At 38.6% G+C, this 16,184-nt stretch overlaps 1 protein-coding gene across 1 annotated transcript in view; it reads right to left on the reverse strand.

Annotated features, from left to right (window-relative positions):
• Positions 1–16,184, reverse strand: part of DNAH14 (dynein axonemal heavy chain 14) — a gene marked incomplete at its 3' end in the record, with an annotated part of 400,436 nt that overhangs the window by 88,550 nt on the left and 295,702 nt on the right. The window contains exons 66-67 of the mRNA XM_079107288.1: positions 1,116–1,346; positions 686–807 (exon numbers count right to left, since the gene is read on the reverse strand). Of these exons, the coding sequence (XP_078963414.1) occupies positions 686–807; positions 1,116–1,346 (353 nt within the window). The remainder of the gene's footprint in view (positions 1–685; positions 808–1,115; positions 1,347–16,184) is intronic.

Consider the following 16,184-nt stretch of genomic DNA (forward strand, 5'->3'; position numbering starts at 1 on the left):
GAACGAAATGTGAACAATTCGAATGTCTTATTTCCTTGGGAATCATATTTTTCTGGTGATCAAATCTGACTACATAATAAATGCTTTGTGAAGTTAGCCAGTGGGAGTGGGTTTCCTAAAGGCCAGTTTCTACTGGGAACATGGGTTCAGTGTTTTTATCTCCCTAGGCAAAATCTCCTTTTATGAGGTTATTAAATATGGGTGCTACTTATTTTCTAAAGTAGCAAAAGCTTGTTCCACCCAAGTACCATTTTAGGCAAGTAGAACAAACCAAGCTCTGGACTCTGGATCAGGCTTCTGCTCAGCTTCTGAAACGTCTTCAAGGAACCCACAGATTTCATTGGACCTGGTTTGGAAAATATTGGTTTGGATTGACTCAATAAATAAAAACCTGTTCTTTATTCTGCACGATAAGTGCTACTCACCGTCAACACAAGAACAAAAAGCATATTCAAAACACAACCTTGGGCTGGGGAGATAGCTCAGTCGGTAGAGTGCTTGCCTCACAAGCACAAGGCCCTGGATTCAATCCCCAGCACCACCAAAAAAAAAAAAAAAAAAAAAAAAAGCAACCTTACTTTTTCCATCAGGCAGGTGGGAGCTTATCAGGATGGAAATACAAAGGCCTTCAACATTATCTGTCTTAAAAAATATAGACATTTGATCAATTTGTGAGAGACATTACCTAAATTTGGAACTGTATTCAATCTCACAATCATCAATTCTTATGAAATATTGCCCTCTTTTCTGATAGATATCCTTCTTCAGAATTGCCATCAAGCCTGGAGATAATGTTTCAGGGAGATTCTGAAGGAAACAAAAACAAAAACACTAGACATAATTAAGAAAAATGATCCTAGATAAATTAGTTGAAAACACCACCATTTTAAACATTTAAATCTTATTAAATACCTGGACATCAGTGAAATACAGCTCTAAGAGAACTGGGCATTCAAGACTCACTGTACATGTATTAAATGTGTACTTGTTATACATATGAATTTTTTTTCTTTGAGTTACTTATTACTTAACTTTTTTAGTCTTTATGCTCATTGCATACAACATGTGTCATCAGGGGACTGGAAAGAGGGAATTAGGTCATATTGTCCAAATACCTTCAAGAGGACACTCTCTCCTGTTTTCATGGCATTTTCAATCTTTTTGGAGTAATCGCTATCCTCTGTGGAGAGCTCTTGCAGCCCAGGTCCTTCCATCTGGCAGATCCAGTTGTGTGCTTGCTTGTGTGGGTCAATTATCAGTGGCCACTGCTGGCAATTCTTGATCAAGATGGCATTCTCTATTGAATTCTGACCAAGAGGTAACCCCTGATTATGCCATTGACGGATCTGGAATGAAACCATTAGTTCTTTGAGGTTTCATAAAATTCTTTACATCTTTAGTATTCTCTGGGATACTGAAGGATCTTACAGGACCATTGCCAAAATAATATTTCGAAGGATTAGGGAAATGAATAACAATTTAAAGAAACTTGGATGTGAAATGTTTGTTATGATAATTATTCACTTACTCCTTTTTATTCATCAGTAAGGACATTTACAGGGCCCAATCACAACAAAGATGCTGTAGGAGACATAAAAATATGAAAGCGCACTTGTTTCCAAGTCTCCTAGATGCTCACGCACGTTCAGAACATACAATAATATAGGGTCATACAAATACGATAACAGTTACTCTATTTCCTACCACCTGCCAAGCGCATGTGTATGTGATTTAGTTAAATTACTATGAATGCCCTCATTTGTCAGATGGAGGAACTGAGACTAAAAGGGTAGGTACTTGTCCATGATCACAGTGTCAGAATAGAGGCAGAGCTAGGATTTGACTCAGAAGCTGACTCCAACCCTGGTAAGCATTCTCATTTCCTGTCATGTCTATTCATCCCTGAAACAGTATGTTGGGGGTAAAAGACCAAGAAAACTCAAGGATGTAGGAGAAGGAATGAGACACCGGGAACCTTCTGGCAAAAGGTAGCAGGGGTTTCTCTGGGAGAAATCAAAGATGCTTTGCTATGAAGAACTGCACACCCTTGAAGTGTTCCTGTCATAGAAATGAAGATCATGTTTGAATATAGGCAAAGAAGACAGGAGTGAAAGTTGGCATGGTGAGAGAAATAAACGCTCTGAGCTCAAAAGCAAAGCAGAGATTCCATTTTCAAAAAGAAACCATTCTCCTGACTCCCCTCTTTTCTTTATTCTTTTACCAAGTTATATATTCCTGAACAATATAGTGTTGCTTAATATTTGATCTTCAATAAATGAAATCTGATCTCCTTTCTTGGGTGTCTGCCTCCATCCGTGTTGTCTAGCTGAATTTATTCATTCTCACGGCTGTCAAGAACTCCACTTTCTGAACATACAAGATAGACTTATCTATTCCGCTGGGGAGGGCACTTGGATGGTTTCAAGTTTTTCACTACTATGAATAATGCTATAATAAACTTTTACATATCTATTGATGGAGTTATGTATGCAATTTTGGGGGGTACCAGGAATTGAACTCAGGGGCACTCCACCGCTGAGCTACATCCCCAGTCCTATTTTGTATTTTATTTCAGGGTCCCGCTGAGTTGCTTAGTGCCTTGCTCTTTGCTGAGGCTGGCTTTGAACTCTCCATCCTCCTGCTTCAGCCTCCAGAGCCGCTGGGATTACAGGTGTGTGCCACTGCACCCGGCAATGTATGCATTTCTTTTAGGTAAAAAACTAGGATGGAAGGTGGGCCATAGGGTACTAGTGGTAAAGAGCAGTTTTCTAAAATAATTATAACATTTTACACTCTCGCCATCAGTTTTGAGAATTTCTGTTACTCCATATCCTTGCTAACTCTCAATATTTTCACTTGTGTACATTTTTGTCAGTCTGGTAGCTGCAATGTAGTATCTTATTTTGCATACTCTTAATGAGCCCCTTCTGGAGGTTAAGCATCTACATATGTTAGTTGGTTATTTGTGAGTTTTTGTGAGCTGCCTATTCAAGGCTTTTGCTCACTTATCTACTTGACCGTATGTCTTTTTCTTACTGACTTCTAGTTGTTCTTTTTATATTCTGGATAGAGCCTTTTTTTTTTTTTTTTTTTTTTTTTTTTTTTTTTTTTTTTTTTTGCGGTGCTGGGGACCGAACCCAGGGCCTTGTGCTTGCAAGGCAAGCACTCTACCGACTGAGCTATCTCCCCAGCCCGATAGAGCCCTTTTTTGAAAATATACATGGCAAATAATCATCTGTTACTCTTCAGCTTATTTTTGTGTCCTTTTGATGGTATCTTTTGATGAACAGCAGGTCTTAAATGTAATTGGATTTATCCAATTTTTTCCTGTATGGTTAATTTTAAGAGGTCTTTTTTGTTTTCCCTTAAGGTAGGTCATGCACATATTCTCTTAAATTCTGTTTTTCTAATTTGTGTTTAAAATTTAGGCAATCGAATTTTCATATGTGATATGAAATCATTGCTGAGTTTCTGTTTTAAAAAATAAATATATAATTACCCAGTACCATTTATTGAAGAGACTATATAGTCATTCCCACTGCACTGCAGTGTTACCGTTGTCTAAATTAAATGTCCTTGTACATGGAGGTCTATTTCTGGGCTCCACTGGTGTGGTGTTCAAACTTGAGTTTGTATGTACACACATAATAACATCAAGTCCTAATCATGCAGCTTTAAAATAAATCTTGGTACCTGGCATCTTGATAATAGCTTTTCACCAGCCACCAGCATTGTCTTGGACATTTTGGGTCTTTGCCTTCTCTTATAGCTTTTAAAATAAAATTTTCAGGTCACACACACATGCACCCTGTTGGGATGTTGACTGGGATTACATTGGACACAAAGAACAGGCAACTTTAGAATATTGAGTCCTCCAATTCATAAACTTGGCATAAATTTTTTAAAAATTTTGATTCATTGTACACAAATGGGGTACAACTTTCGTTTCTCTGGTTATACACGAAGTAGAGTCACACCATTTGCATAATCATACATGTAATGATATTTGTCTCATTCGATTATTTTTCCTTTTCTAATTTTTCATTTATTTAATTTTCTTTAATTTTTCTAAGTATTTTTTAGTTTTATTTCTATAAGTTTTGTGCATCTTCTGATATATTCATTTTGATGTTCTGAAAAATGTTATCTAAATACATTGGATGTTCTGTTTGTCGGTGTAGAGAAATGCAATTGGATTTTGTATATTGACTTTTAATTACAAACACTTCACCAAACTTTTATTACTTTTGATGATATATATGTGGATTTTCTAAGTATACATCTGCAAAAACTTGTATTTTTTCATGTCTTCTTCTCCAATCCTAGTATATTTTCCCCCTTGCCTTACTGAACTTTGAGTACAATGTTAACTGCAAGTGTTGGTAATGGACATCCTTTTGTCACATATGCAATCTAGAAGGAAACATTTCACCAATGCATCATTTTTTCAACTCTGATTTCTTCTTTGACTTATGGCTAGTTTAGGACTATATTTCATCATTTTTCAAAATACAAGGATTTTCAAGTTATCGTTGATTTCTAGCTTACTTGCACTTTCATCAGATAATATACTTTGTGTGATTTCAGTTCACTGATGTTTGCTAAAACTTGACTTATGGCCTGTTACATGATCAACTTGGTTCTACTTGTGTTTACATAGAATGTGTGAACTGGAGGCATTGGCTACAGTGTTCTGTATATTCCCAGTAAGTCTATTTCTTGATCATGCTGTTCAAATCTCCTCTATTCTTTCTGATTTTGTATATCTGTTTTATTAGTTATAGAAAAAAAGGTGTTAAAATCTGTAGATTTATCTATTTTCCTCCATAATCCTATAAATGTTTGGTTAATGTTTGAAATCATGCTATTAGGTACAAATTCAGAATTATTAACATTCTTGGAGAATTAAGCCTTTTTTTATTTTTTGTTTGTTATAATTAGTTATACATGACAGTACAATGCATTTTGACACATCATACATAAATGAAGTATAACTTCTCATTCTTTTGGTTGTACATGATCATGTATTCATATATGCACATAGGGTAATATTGTCTGATTCATTCTACTATCATTCTTACCTTCATACCCCCTCCTCCCTAGTCCAAAATACCTCTATCCTCCCCTACTTATTGTGAATTAGCATCTGCATATCAGAGAAAACAGTCAGCCTTCGGTTCTTCAGGATTGGCTTATTTTGCTTAGCATAATATTCTCTAGTTCCATCCATTTACCAGAAAATGTCATACTTTCATTCTTCTTTAAGACTGAGTAATATTCCATTGGGTATGTATACCACAATTTTTTAATGGATTCATCTGTTGAAGAAGACATAGGTTGTTTCCATAGTTTAGCTATTGTGAGTTGAGCTGCTATGAACATTGATGTGGCTGTGTCACTGTAGTATGCTGATTTTAAGTCCTTTGGTTGTAAACCAAGGAGTGAGATAGCTGAGTCAAATGGAGGTTTCACTCCAAGTTTTCTGAGGAATCTCCACACTGCTTTCCAGAGTGGTTGCACCAATTTGCACTCCCACCAGCAATGAATGAGTGTACATTTTCCCCTACAGCCTTGTCAACATTTATTGTTGCTTGTATTCTTGATTACCATTGTGACTGGAGTGAGATGGAATCTCAGTCTAGTTCTGATTTTCATTCCTCTGATTGCTAAAGATGTTAAACATTTTTTCATATGTTCATTGATTGATTATATTTCTTGTTCTGTGAAGTATCTGTTAAGTTCCTTTGCCCATTTATTGACTGAATTATTTGGGTTTTTTGGTGTTAAGTTTTTTGAGTTCTTTATATACCCTGGAGATGAATGCTTTATCTGAGATGTGTGTGGTAAAGACTTTTGCCCATTCTGTAGGCTCTCTCTTCACGTTATTGATTGTTTCCTTTGCTTGAAGAAGCTCTTTAGTTTGATGCCATCCCATTTATTGATTCTTGATTTTACTTATTGTGCTTTAGGAGTCCTGTTAAGGAAGTCAGTTCCTAAGGCCAAAATGGTGGAGATTTGGGCCTACTTTTTCTTCTATTAGGTGTGGCATTTCTGGTCTAATGCCTAAGTCCTTGATCCACTTTGAGTTGATTTTTGTGCAGGGTGAGAGGGTTTTAATTTCATTTTGCTATCTCTAGATTTCGAGTTTTCCCAGCAACATTCATTGAAGAGGGTATTTTTTCTCCAATGTATATTTCTGGCACCTTTGTCGGCAGGAGATAACTGTATTTACTTGGGTTTGTCTCTGTGTCTTCTATTCTGTACCATTGGTCTTCATGTCTGTTTTGGTGCCAATACAATTCCATTTTCGTTACTATAGCTCTGTAGTATAGTTTAAGGTCTGGTATTGTGATGCCTCCTGCTTCACTTTTCTTGCTAAGAATTGCTTTGACTATTCTGGGTCTCTTATTTTTCCAAATAAATTTCATGATTATTTTTTCTAGTTCTATGAAGAATGCCATTGGAATTCTAATAGAAATTGCATTAAATTTGTATAATGCTTTTGGTAGTATAACCACTTTGACAATATTAATTCTGCCTATCCAAGAGCGTGGGAGATCTTTCTATCTTCTAAGGCCTTCTTTAATTTCTTTCTTTAGTGTTCTGCAGTTTTCATTGTAGAGGTCTATCACCTCTTTTGTTAGATCGATTCCTAAATATTTTATTTTTTTGAGGCTATTGTGAATGGGGTTGCTTTCCTAATTTCTCTTCCAGTGAATTCATCACTGTTCTATAGGAACACATTTGATTTATGGGTATTAATTTTATATCTTGATACTTTGTTGAATTGATTTATGGGTTCTAGAAGTTTTCTGGTGGAATTTTTTTGTTCTTGTAAATATTGAATCATGTCATTGGCAAATAGTCATAGTTTGAATTCTTCTTATCCTTTTAATTTCTTTTTCCTGTTTAATTTCTCTGGCTAGAATTTCAAGGACAATGTTGAATAAAAGTAGGTGGAAGAGGGAAGAGGAAGAACTTGTCTGGTTCAAGTTCTTAGAGGAATTCTTTCCATTTTTCTCTATTTAAAATTATGTTGGCCTTGGCTTTAGCATATATAACTTACAACGAGGTAGGTTCCTACTACCCCTATTTTTCTAGTGTTTTGAATATGAAGGGGTGCTGTATTTTGTTAAGTGCTTTTTCTGTATCTATTGAGATGATCATATGATCCTTGTTTTTAAGTCTATTGATGTGATGAATTATATTTATTGATTTCTGTATGTTTAACTAACCTTGAAATCCTGGGATGAACCCCACTTGATCTCATTGTGCACTATCTTTTTAATATGTTTTTGTATTGATTTGACACAATTTTATTGAGCACTTTTTTGTTGTTTATCTGGGATATTGGTATGAAATTTTCTTTTCTTGATGTGTCTTTTTGGTTTTGGTATCAGGGTGATACTAGCCTCAAAGAATGAGTTCCCTCCTTTTCTATTTCATGGAATATATTGAGGAGTATTGGTGTTAATTCTTCTTTTAAAGTCTTGTAGAACTTGGCTAAGAATCTTTCTGGTCCTGGCTTTTCTTTTGATGGTGTTTTCTATTTCATTACTTGAAAATGATCTGTTTAAATTGTGTATGAACTCCTGATTCCACTGGGGTAGGTATATGTCTCTAGAAATCTGTTCATTTTTTCCAGATTTTTAATTTTATTGGAGTATGAATTTTCATAATAGTTTCTAATTATCTTCTGTATTTCATCAATGTCCATCGTGTTATTTCCTTTCTTATCATGAATATTAGTAATTTGAGTTTTCTGCCTGGTTCTCAAGGGTTTATCAATTTGATTTAATTTTTTAAAGAACCAACTTTTTGTTTAGTAAATATTTTGAATTATTTCTTTAGTTTTAATTAGATTGATTTCAACTCTGATTTTAATTATTTCCTGTCTTCTACTGTTTTTGGTGTTGATTTGTCCTTTTTGTTCTAGGACTTTGAGATGTAATGTTAGGTCATTTATTTGCTGACTTTTTTTTTTTTAAAGAATGAACTCAATGCAATGAACCTTCCTCTTAGCACTGTCTTCATGATGTCCCTGAGATTTTGATATGTTGTATCACCGTTCTGGTTTACCTCTTAAGTATTTTTAGATTTCATCCCTGATTTCTTTTGTTATCCATTTGTCACTCAATAGCATATTATTTAGTCTCCAGGTTTTAGAGTGGCTCCTATTCTTTATTCTATCATTGATTTCTAATTTAATTCCATTATGATCTGATAGGATGCAGAGAGGTTCTCTTTTTTTGTATTTGCCAAAAGTTGCTTTATGGTATAAGATATGATCTATTTTAAGAAGGATCCATGTGCTGGTGAGAAGAAAATGTATTTGCTCATTGACAGATGAAATATTCTATTAATGTACGTTAAGTCACAATTACTGATTGCATTATTTAGTTCTATAGTTTCTTTATTTAGTTTTTGTTTGGAAGATCTATAAAGTAGTGAGAGAGGTGTGTTAAAGACACCCAGTATTATTGTGTTGTGGTCTATTTTATTCTTGAAGTTGAGAAGGGTTTGTTTGATGTACGTAGATGCTCCATTGTTTGGGGCATAAATATTTATGATTGTTATGTTTTGTTGGTGTATAATTCCCTTAAGGAGTATGAAATATCCTTCTTTGTCCCTTCTGATTAATTTTGACTTGAAGTTCACTTCATCTGATACAAGGATAGAAACCCCTGCTTGTTTACATGAGCCATGTGATTGATATGCTTTTCTCCATCCTTTCACCTTCAGTCTGTGGCTGTCTTTATCTATGAGGTGAGTGTCTTGGAGACAGCATATTGTTGGGTCTTGTTTTTTAATCCAATCTGCCAATCGATGTCTTTTGATTGATGAGTTTAGGCCATTAATGTTCAAGGTTATTAATGAGACTCAATTTGTGTTCCTGGTAATTTTGGAATGAAGCTATTTCTTAAGAAAGCTTACTAAGTCCTAGAATTTTTTTTTTTTTTGCCTAAAGTCTATTTTGTCTTTTTTTTTTTTTTTATTAAAAATGACTTTTGTCCATGGGGCGATCCAAGAAGGTGGACTAGAGGGTGACTGCATCTCCAGTCGCTCCAGAACTCAGGATTCAAGAACGGGAGGCATTGAGAGACTCGGACTAAAATAGAGCCTCGGGGTGAGTCTTTCCCCACCCGGTGAAGCGCTGCCCAGGTGGCAGGCCCAGATTCGGGTAGCTTATTAGAGTAGGGCAGAGCAGCTAGAGTCCTTCCCAGGCGGCCCTGCGCACTCTGGTGGTGGGCTCCACCCACAAGGCCAGATTCTCCAGCATCTCGGAGCAAGCCCCCCAGTGAGAATCTTTCTGCACAGAACCAAGCTTCAGGTCCCTGAACCATGGTGGTGAGTTCCTCCCCCAGGTTGCTTCAGGGACCAGGACAGGACAGCCAGGGACTTCCCCAAGCAGACCGCAGCCCAGCCCCCTCTGGCGGGAAGCACCTTTCCAGGCTAGCTTCTTGGAGCAGACCCCCCAGTAAGAGCCTTTCAACAGAGAGCCAGCTCCAAGTCCTGGAACCAGTAGAGGACTAGGGGCAGCGTTCCTTGGAAGCACTGCATTATCAAGTTACTCCAAGACTTCAGGCTACTGAAGGCAGGAAGGTGATACACTGGAAATCTACAGGGACAATATAAGTCAATAGAAAAATTCTGGAATATCACAAAGTCCCACTGACATCTGACCAATATGAGAAAACAAGGGAAGAAAATGTCCCAAACAAACCTAGATACTATATCAATAAAACCCAATGACAGCACTGCAGAAGAAATGTCAGAAAGGGAGTTCAGAATGTACATAATTAAAACAATCAGGGAAGCAAACGAGGAGATGAAAGAGCAAATGCAGGCATTAAATGATTGCACCAATCAAGAGTTAAAGGAGCAAATACGGGAAGCAAGAGATCATTTCCATCAAGAGTTAGAGATATTGAAAAAAAAAACCAAACAAATCCTTGAAATGAAGGAAACAATAAACCAAGTTAAAAACTCCATAGAAAGCATAACCAATAGGATAGAACACCTGGAAGACAGAACCTCAGATATTGAAGAAAAAATATTTAATCTTGAAAACAAAGTTGACCAAACAGAAAAGATGTTAAGAAATCATGAACAGAATCTACAAGAATTATGGGATATCATGAAAAGGCCAAATTTAAGAATTATTGGGATTGAGGAAGGCGTAGAGAAACAAACCAAAGGAATGAACAATCTATTCAATGAAATAATATCAGAAAATTTCCCAAATCTGAAGAATGAAATGGAAAACCAAGTACAAGAGGCTTATGGGACTCCAAATATACAAAATTACAACAGACCCACACCAAGGCACGTTATTATGAAAATACCTAACATAAAAATAAAGACAGAATTTTAAAGGCTGTGTGAGAAAAGAATCAAATTACATTCAGGGGAAACCAATAAGAATATCAGCAGATTTTTTAATCCAGACCCTAAAAGCTAGAAGGGCCTGGAACAACATTTACCAAGCCCTAAAAGAAAATGGATGTCAACCAAGAATCTTATACCCAGCAAAACTTACTTTCAGATTTGATGATGAAATAAGATCCTTCCATGATAAACAAAAGCTAAAGGAATTTACAAAAAGAAGGCCAGCATTGCAGAACATTCTCAGCAAAATATTCCATGAGGAAGAGATGAAAAACAATGATGCAAATCAGCAACAGGAGGAACTAGCGTAAAGGAATAGCCAAATAAAGGAGAAACCAAATCATGTCAAAAAACAAAAATGAGTCAAATGACTGGGAATACAAATCATATCACAATAATAACCGTGAATGTTAATGGCCTGAAATCATCAATCAAAAGACATAGAATGGCAGAATGGATTAAAAAGAAAAAATCCAACAATTTGCTGCCTGCAAGAGACTCATCTCATACAAAGAGATACCCAGAGACTAAAGGTGAAAGGATGGGAAAAAACATACCATGCACACGGACACAGCAAAAAAGCTGGAGTATCCATCCTCATATCAGATAATGTGGACTTCAAGCCAAAACTAGTCAGAAGGGACAAAGAAGGACATTACATACTGCTTAAGGGAAGCATAAATCAGCCAAGATATAACAATCATAAACATCTATATCCCGAACATTGGCTCATCCATGTACGTCAAACAAATCCTTCTCAATTCCAGAAATCAAATAGACCACAACACAATAATACTAGGCGATTTTAACACACCTCTCTCACCGCTGGATAGATCGTCCAAACAAAAATTGAATAAATAAACCATAGATCTCAATAACACAATCAACAATTTAGACTTAACGGACATACATAGAATATACCATCCAACAAAGAACGAATACACTTTCTTCTCAGCAGCACATGGATCCTTCTCTAAAATACACCATGTCTTATGCCACAAAGCTACTGTTAGCAAATACAAGAAGATAGACATACTACCTTGTACTCTATCAGATCATAGTGGATTGAAATTAGAAATAAATGACAGAATAAAGAACAGAAACTTCTCCAATACCTGGAGATTAAATAATACACTATTATATGATGAATGGATAACGGAAGACATCAGGAGGGAAATTAAAAAATTTTTAGAAGGAAACGAGAACAAAGACACGTCATATCAAAATCTCTGGGACACTATGAAAGCAGTACTTAGAGGAAGATTTATTTCATGGGGCGCATTCAACAAAAGAAGTAGAAATCAACAAATAAACGACCTAACACTACAGCTCAAAGCCCTAGAAAAAGAAGAGCAGACCAACACCAAAAGTAGTAGAAGACAGGAAATAGTTAAAATCAGAGCCAAAATTAACGAATTTGAACAAAAGAAACAATCAGAAAAATTAAGAAAATAAAGAGTTGGTTCTTTGAAAAAATAAACAAAATTGATAAACCCTTAGCCACACTAACAAAGAGAAAGAGGGAGAAAACTCAAATTACTAAAATTTGGAATGAACAAGGAAATATCACAACAGACAGGAGTGAAATACAAAACATAATTAGAAGCTATTTTGAAAATCTATACTCCAACAAAATAGAAAACCTCAAAGACATCAACAAGTTTCTAGAGACATATGAATTACCTAAACTGAACGAGGATGACATACACAACTTAAATAAATCAATTTCAAGCACTGAAATAGAAGAGGTCATCGAAAGCCTACCAACAAAGAAAAGTCCGGGACCAGATCGGTTCTCAGCCGAGTTCTACAAAACCTTTAAAGAAGAGCTCATTCCAATACTTCTCAAAGTATTCCATAAAACAGAAGAGTTGGGAACCCTCCCAAACTCATTCTATGAAGCCAATATCACCCTGATACCTAAACCAGACAAAGACACATCAAGGAAAGAAAATTTCAGACCAATATCCTTAATGAACATCGACACAAAAATTCTCAACAAAATTTCAGCAAATCGCATACAAAAATATATTAAAAAGATAGTGCACCACGATCAAGTGGGTTTTATCCCAGGGATGCAAGGTTGGTTCAACATCCGGAAATCAATAAATGTCAATCACCATATCAACAGACTAAAAGTTAAGAATCACATGATTATTTCTATAGATGCAAAAAAGAATTTGATAAAATATAGCATCCCTTCATGCTCAAAACACTAGAAAAAATAGGGATAGTGGGAACATTCCTTAACATTGTAAAGGCCACCTATGCTAAGCCCATAGCCAATATCATTCTAAATGGTGAAAAACTGAAAGCATTCCCCCTAAAAACTGGAACAAGACAGGGATGCCCTCTTTCACCACTTCTATTCAATATCGTTCTTGAGACTCTAGCCAGAGCAATTAGACAAGCCAAAGAAATTAAAGGGATACGAATTGGAAAAGAGGAACTCAAACTATCCCTGTTCGCTGATGACATGATTATATATTTAGAGGAACCTGGAAATTCCACCAGAAAACTCTTATGTACATTCTGAACTCCTTTTCTGTCATTTCTTCTGCCATGCTGTCATTGGGTTTTATTGATGTAACATCTAGATTTGTTTGCAGCATTTTCTTTCCTTGTTTTCTCATATTGTTCAGGTATCAGTGGACCGCTGAGATATTGCAGATTTCTTCTATTGACTTACAATGTCCCTGAAGATTTCTATATATATCCCCCCTTAGCCTTCAGTAGGCTGAAGTCTTGGAGGAAGTTGATAATGCGGTGCTCCACAAGGAAGCTGCCTCTCTAGGAGTGGTGGCCTTCAGGTGGGATATAATCCCTGCTAGTGGGCCGAGGTGCCTCCACTTGTTGACCAATGGTCATCCAAAGGGGACCTAGGCTGTGGGCTGAGGCAAGGCCTGTTTGGGCCTGAGTCTCTGGTTTTACTGTCCTTGTGGGGAAATCTCACCCGGCAGGGAAGACTCACCCGGTGGGGAGGTCTTGCTGGTCAGTTCCCTCCTAGAGGTTCCCCTCAATTTACAGCTACCGCCTGGGCTGGGCTGCCTTCCTCTGCAAAGTTCCCAGGGGCCCGGCCCTACCTCCTGGGCCTGGGAGCCTCACCCTTCGCAGATGAATCGCCTTAGGCTGCCCTTCCTCAGAGAATCTGCCCGCAGGCCTGGAACCTTCGCTCTGCCCTAAGCCTGTCACTGTGCGGCTCTTCCACCCAGAAGCCTCCTAGATCCTGGGACCGTGCTCTGCACCTAATCGCCTGGCTATGTGGCCCCTCCTCTGAGCAGCCACCTGGGGCCCCGTACAATCGCTCTGAGTCCCAGAGACCCGCCACATGCCTCTTCCTCCAGACAGCCGCCCAGTATTCCGGTGTGGTCACTAGGAGTCCAAGGAACTCACTGCGTGTCTCCACCTTCCACCAACCACCCGTAGCCCTGGGCAATCAATCACTCCGAGTCGAAGTGACCCTCCCCGTTCCTCCTCCTTCTCCAGATAACCCCCCGGGTGTTCAGGAGCGGTCGCTCTGAGTGGCTCTGAATCCACGTGACCTGCTGCACCGGTCCTCTGGGCAACCGCCCGGAGCTCTGATGCGGCCACTCGAGACCAAGCGACCCACCACGCTTCTCCTCCAGGCAGCCCCCCTGTGTTCAGGAGCTGTCACTTTAAGTCCAAACAACTCACCACTGGCCTTCTCCTCTGAGCGGCCGCCCGGAGCGCTAATGCAGTCACTGCGAGTGCAAACGACCCGTTGCGCCTCTCCTCCTCCTCCTCCTACTCCTCCGGGCAGGCCCCGGTGTTCAGAAGTGGTCTGAGTCCAAACAGCTCACCATGCAGCCCCTCCTCTGGCAACCACCTGTAGCTCTGGTGCAGTCACTCTGAATCCAAGCGGCCGCACTCCTCTTCCTCCTCCTCGTCCTCAGGGCAGGCCCTGGTGTTCAGAAGCGTCGTTCTGAGTCCAAACAGCTCACAGCGGAGCTTCTCCTCTGGCAACCGCCTGTAGCTCTGGTGCAGTCACTCCGAATCCAAGCGGCCACGTTCCTCCTCCTCCTCCTCCTCAGGGCAGGCTCCGGTGTTCTGAGTCCACACAGCTCTCCTCGCCACTCCTCCCCTGGGCAGCCGCCGGAGCCCCAGTGGTTGCTCCGAGTCCCAGTGCTGTGCCGAGCGGCCTCCTTTACGGCGCTCCCAGTTGTCCGAGTTCACTGCTCCAGCGGGGGGAGGGGTGTCTCGCCGGCAGCTCTACTTCATAAAGTTCCCTGCGTTCCGGGACCACCGTCCCAATCGGGACGCCTTCCCAACGGGTGAGAGTCACCCGGCTGCTTTGAGTTGGTCCCAAGTGTCTCAATATCTCCTCTTTTGAATCCTGAGTCCTGGAGCAACATGAAATGCAGCCACCCTCTAGGCTGACATCTTGAAACCCCAGAAAACTCTTAGAACTCATTAGTGAATTCAGTAAAGTAGCAGGTTACAAGATCAATGCTCATAAATCCAATGCATTTTTATACATAAGTGATGAATCTTCAGAAAGAGAAATTAGGAAAACTACCCCATTCACAATAGCATCAAAAAAAATAAAATAAAATACTTGGGAATCAATCTCACAAAAGAGGTGAAAGACCTCTGCAATGAGAACTACAGAATGCTAAAGAAAGAAGTTAAAGAAAACCTTAGAAGATGGAAAGATCTCCCATGTTCTTGGATAGGCAGAATTAATATTGTCAAAATGGCCATACTGCCAAAAGTGCTATACAATTAAAATCCCAATGGTGTACCTTACAGAAATAGAGCAATTATGAAATTCATCTGGAAGAATAAGAAACCCAGAATAGCTAAAGCAATCCTCAGTAGAAAGAGGAAAGCAGGGGGTATTGCAATACCAGATCTTCAACTCTATTACAAAGCAATAGCAACAAAAACGGCATGGTATTGGTACCAAAATAGACAGGTAGATCAATAGTACAGAATAGAGGACATGGACACAAACCCAAATAAATACAATTTTCTCATACTAGACAAAGGTTCCAAAAATATGCAATGGAGAAAAGATAGCCTCTTCAACAAATGGTGCTGGGAAAACTGGAAATCCACATGGAACAGAATGAAACTAGACCCCTATCTCTCACCCTGCACAAAACTCAACTCAAAATGGATGAAGGACCTCGGAATCAGACCAGAGACCCTGCATCTTATAGAAGAAAAAGTAGGTCCAAACCTTCAACTTGTTGGCTTAGGATCAGACTTCCTTAACAGGACTCCCATAGAACAAGAAATAAAAGCTAGAATCAACCACTGGGATAGATTCAAACTAAAAAGCTTTCTCTCAGCAAAGAAAACTATCAGTAATGTGAAGAGAGATCCTACAGAGTGGGAGAATTCTTTGCCACTCATACTTCAGATAGAGTGCTAATTTTCATAATATATAAAGAACTCAAAAAACTCTACACCAAGAATACAAATAATCCAATCAACAAATGGGCTAAGGAAATGAACAGACACTTCACAGAAGAAGATGTACAAGCGATCAACAGATATATGAAAAAATGTTCAACATCTCCAGTAATAAGAGAAATGCAAATCAAAACTACCCTAAGATTTCATCTCACCCCAATTAGAATGGCGATTATCAAGAACACAAGCAACAATAGGTTTGGCGAGGATGTGGGGAAAAAGGTACACTCATACATTGCTGGTGGGGTTGCAAATTAGTGCAGCCACTCTGGAAAGCAGTATGGAGATTGCTCAGAAAGCTTGGAATGGAACCACCATTTGACCCAGCTATCCCACTCCTTGGCCTATACCCAGAG

Source organism: Sciurus vulgaris (genome assembly GCF_902686455.1).
Source record: "Sciurus vulgaris genome assembly, chromosome: 12".
In the NCBI taxonomy this organism is placed as follows: Eukaryota; Metazoa; Chordata; class Mammalia; order Rodentia; family Sciuridae; genus Sciurus; species Sciurus vulgaris.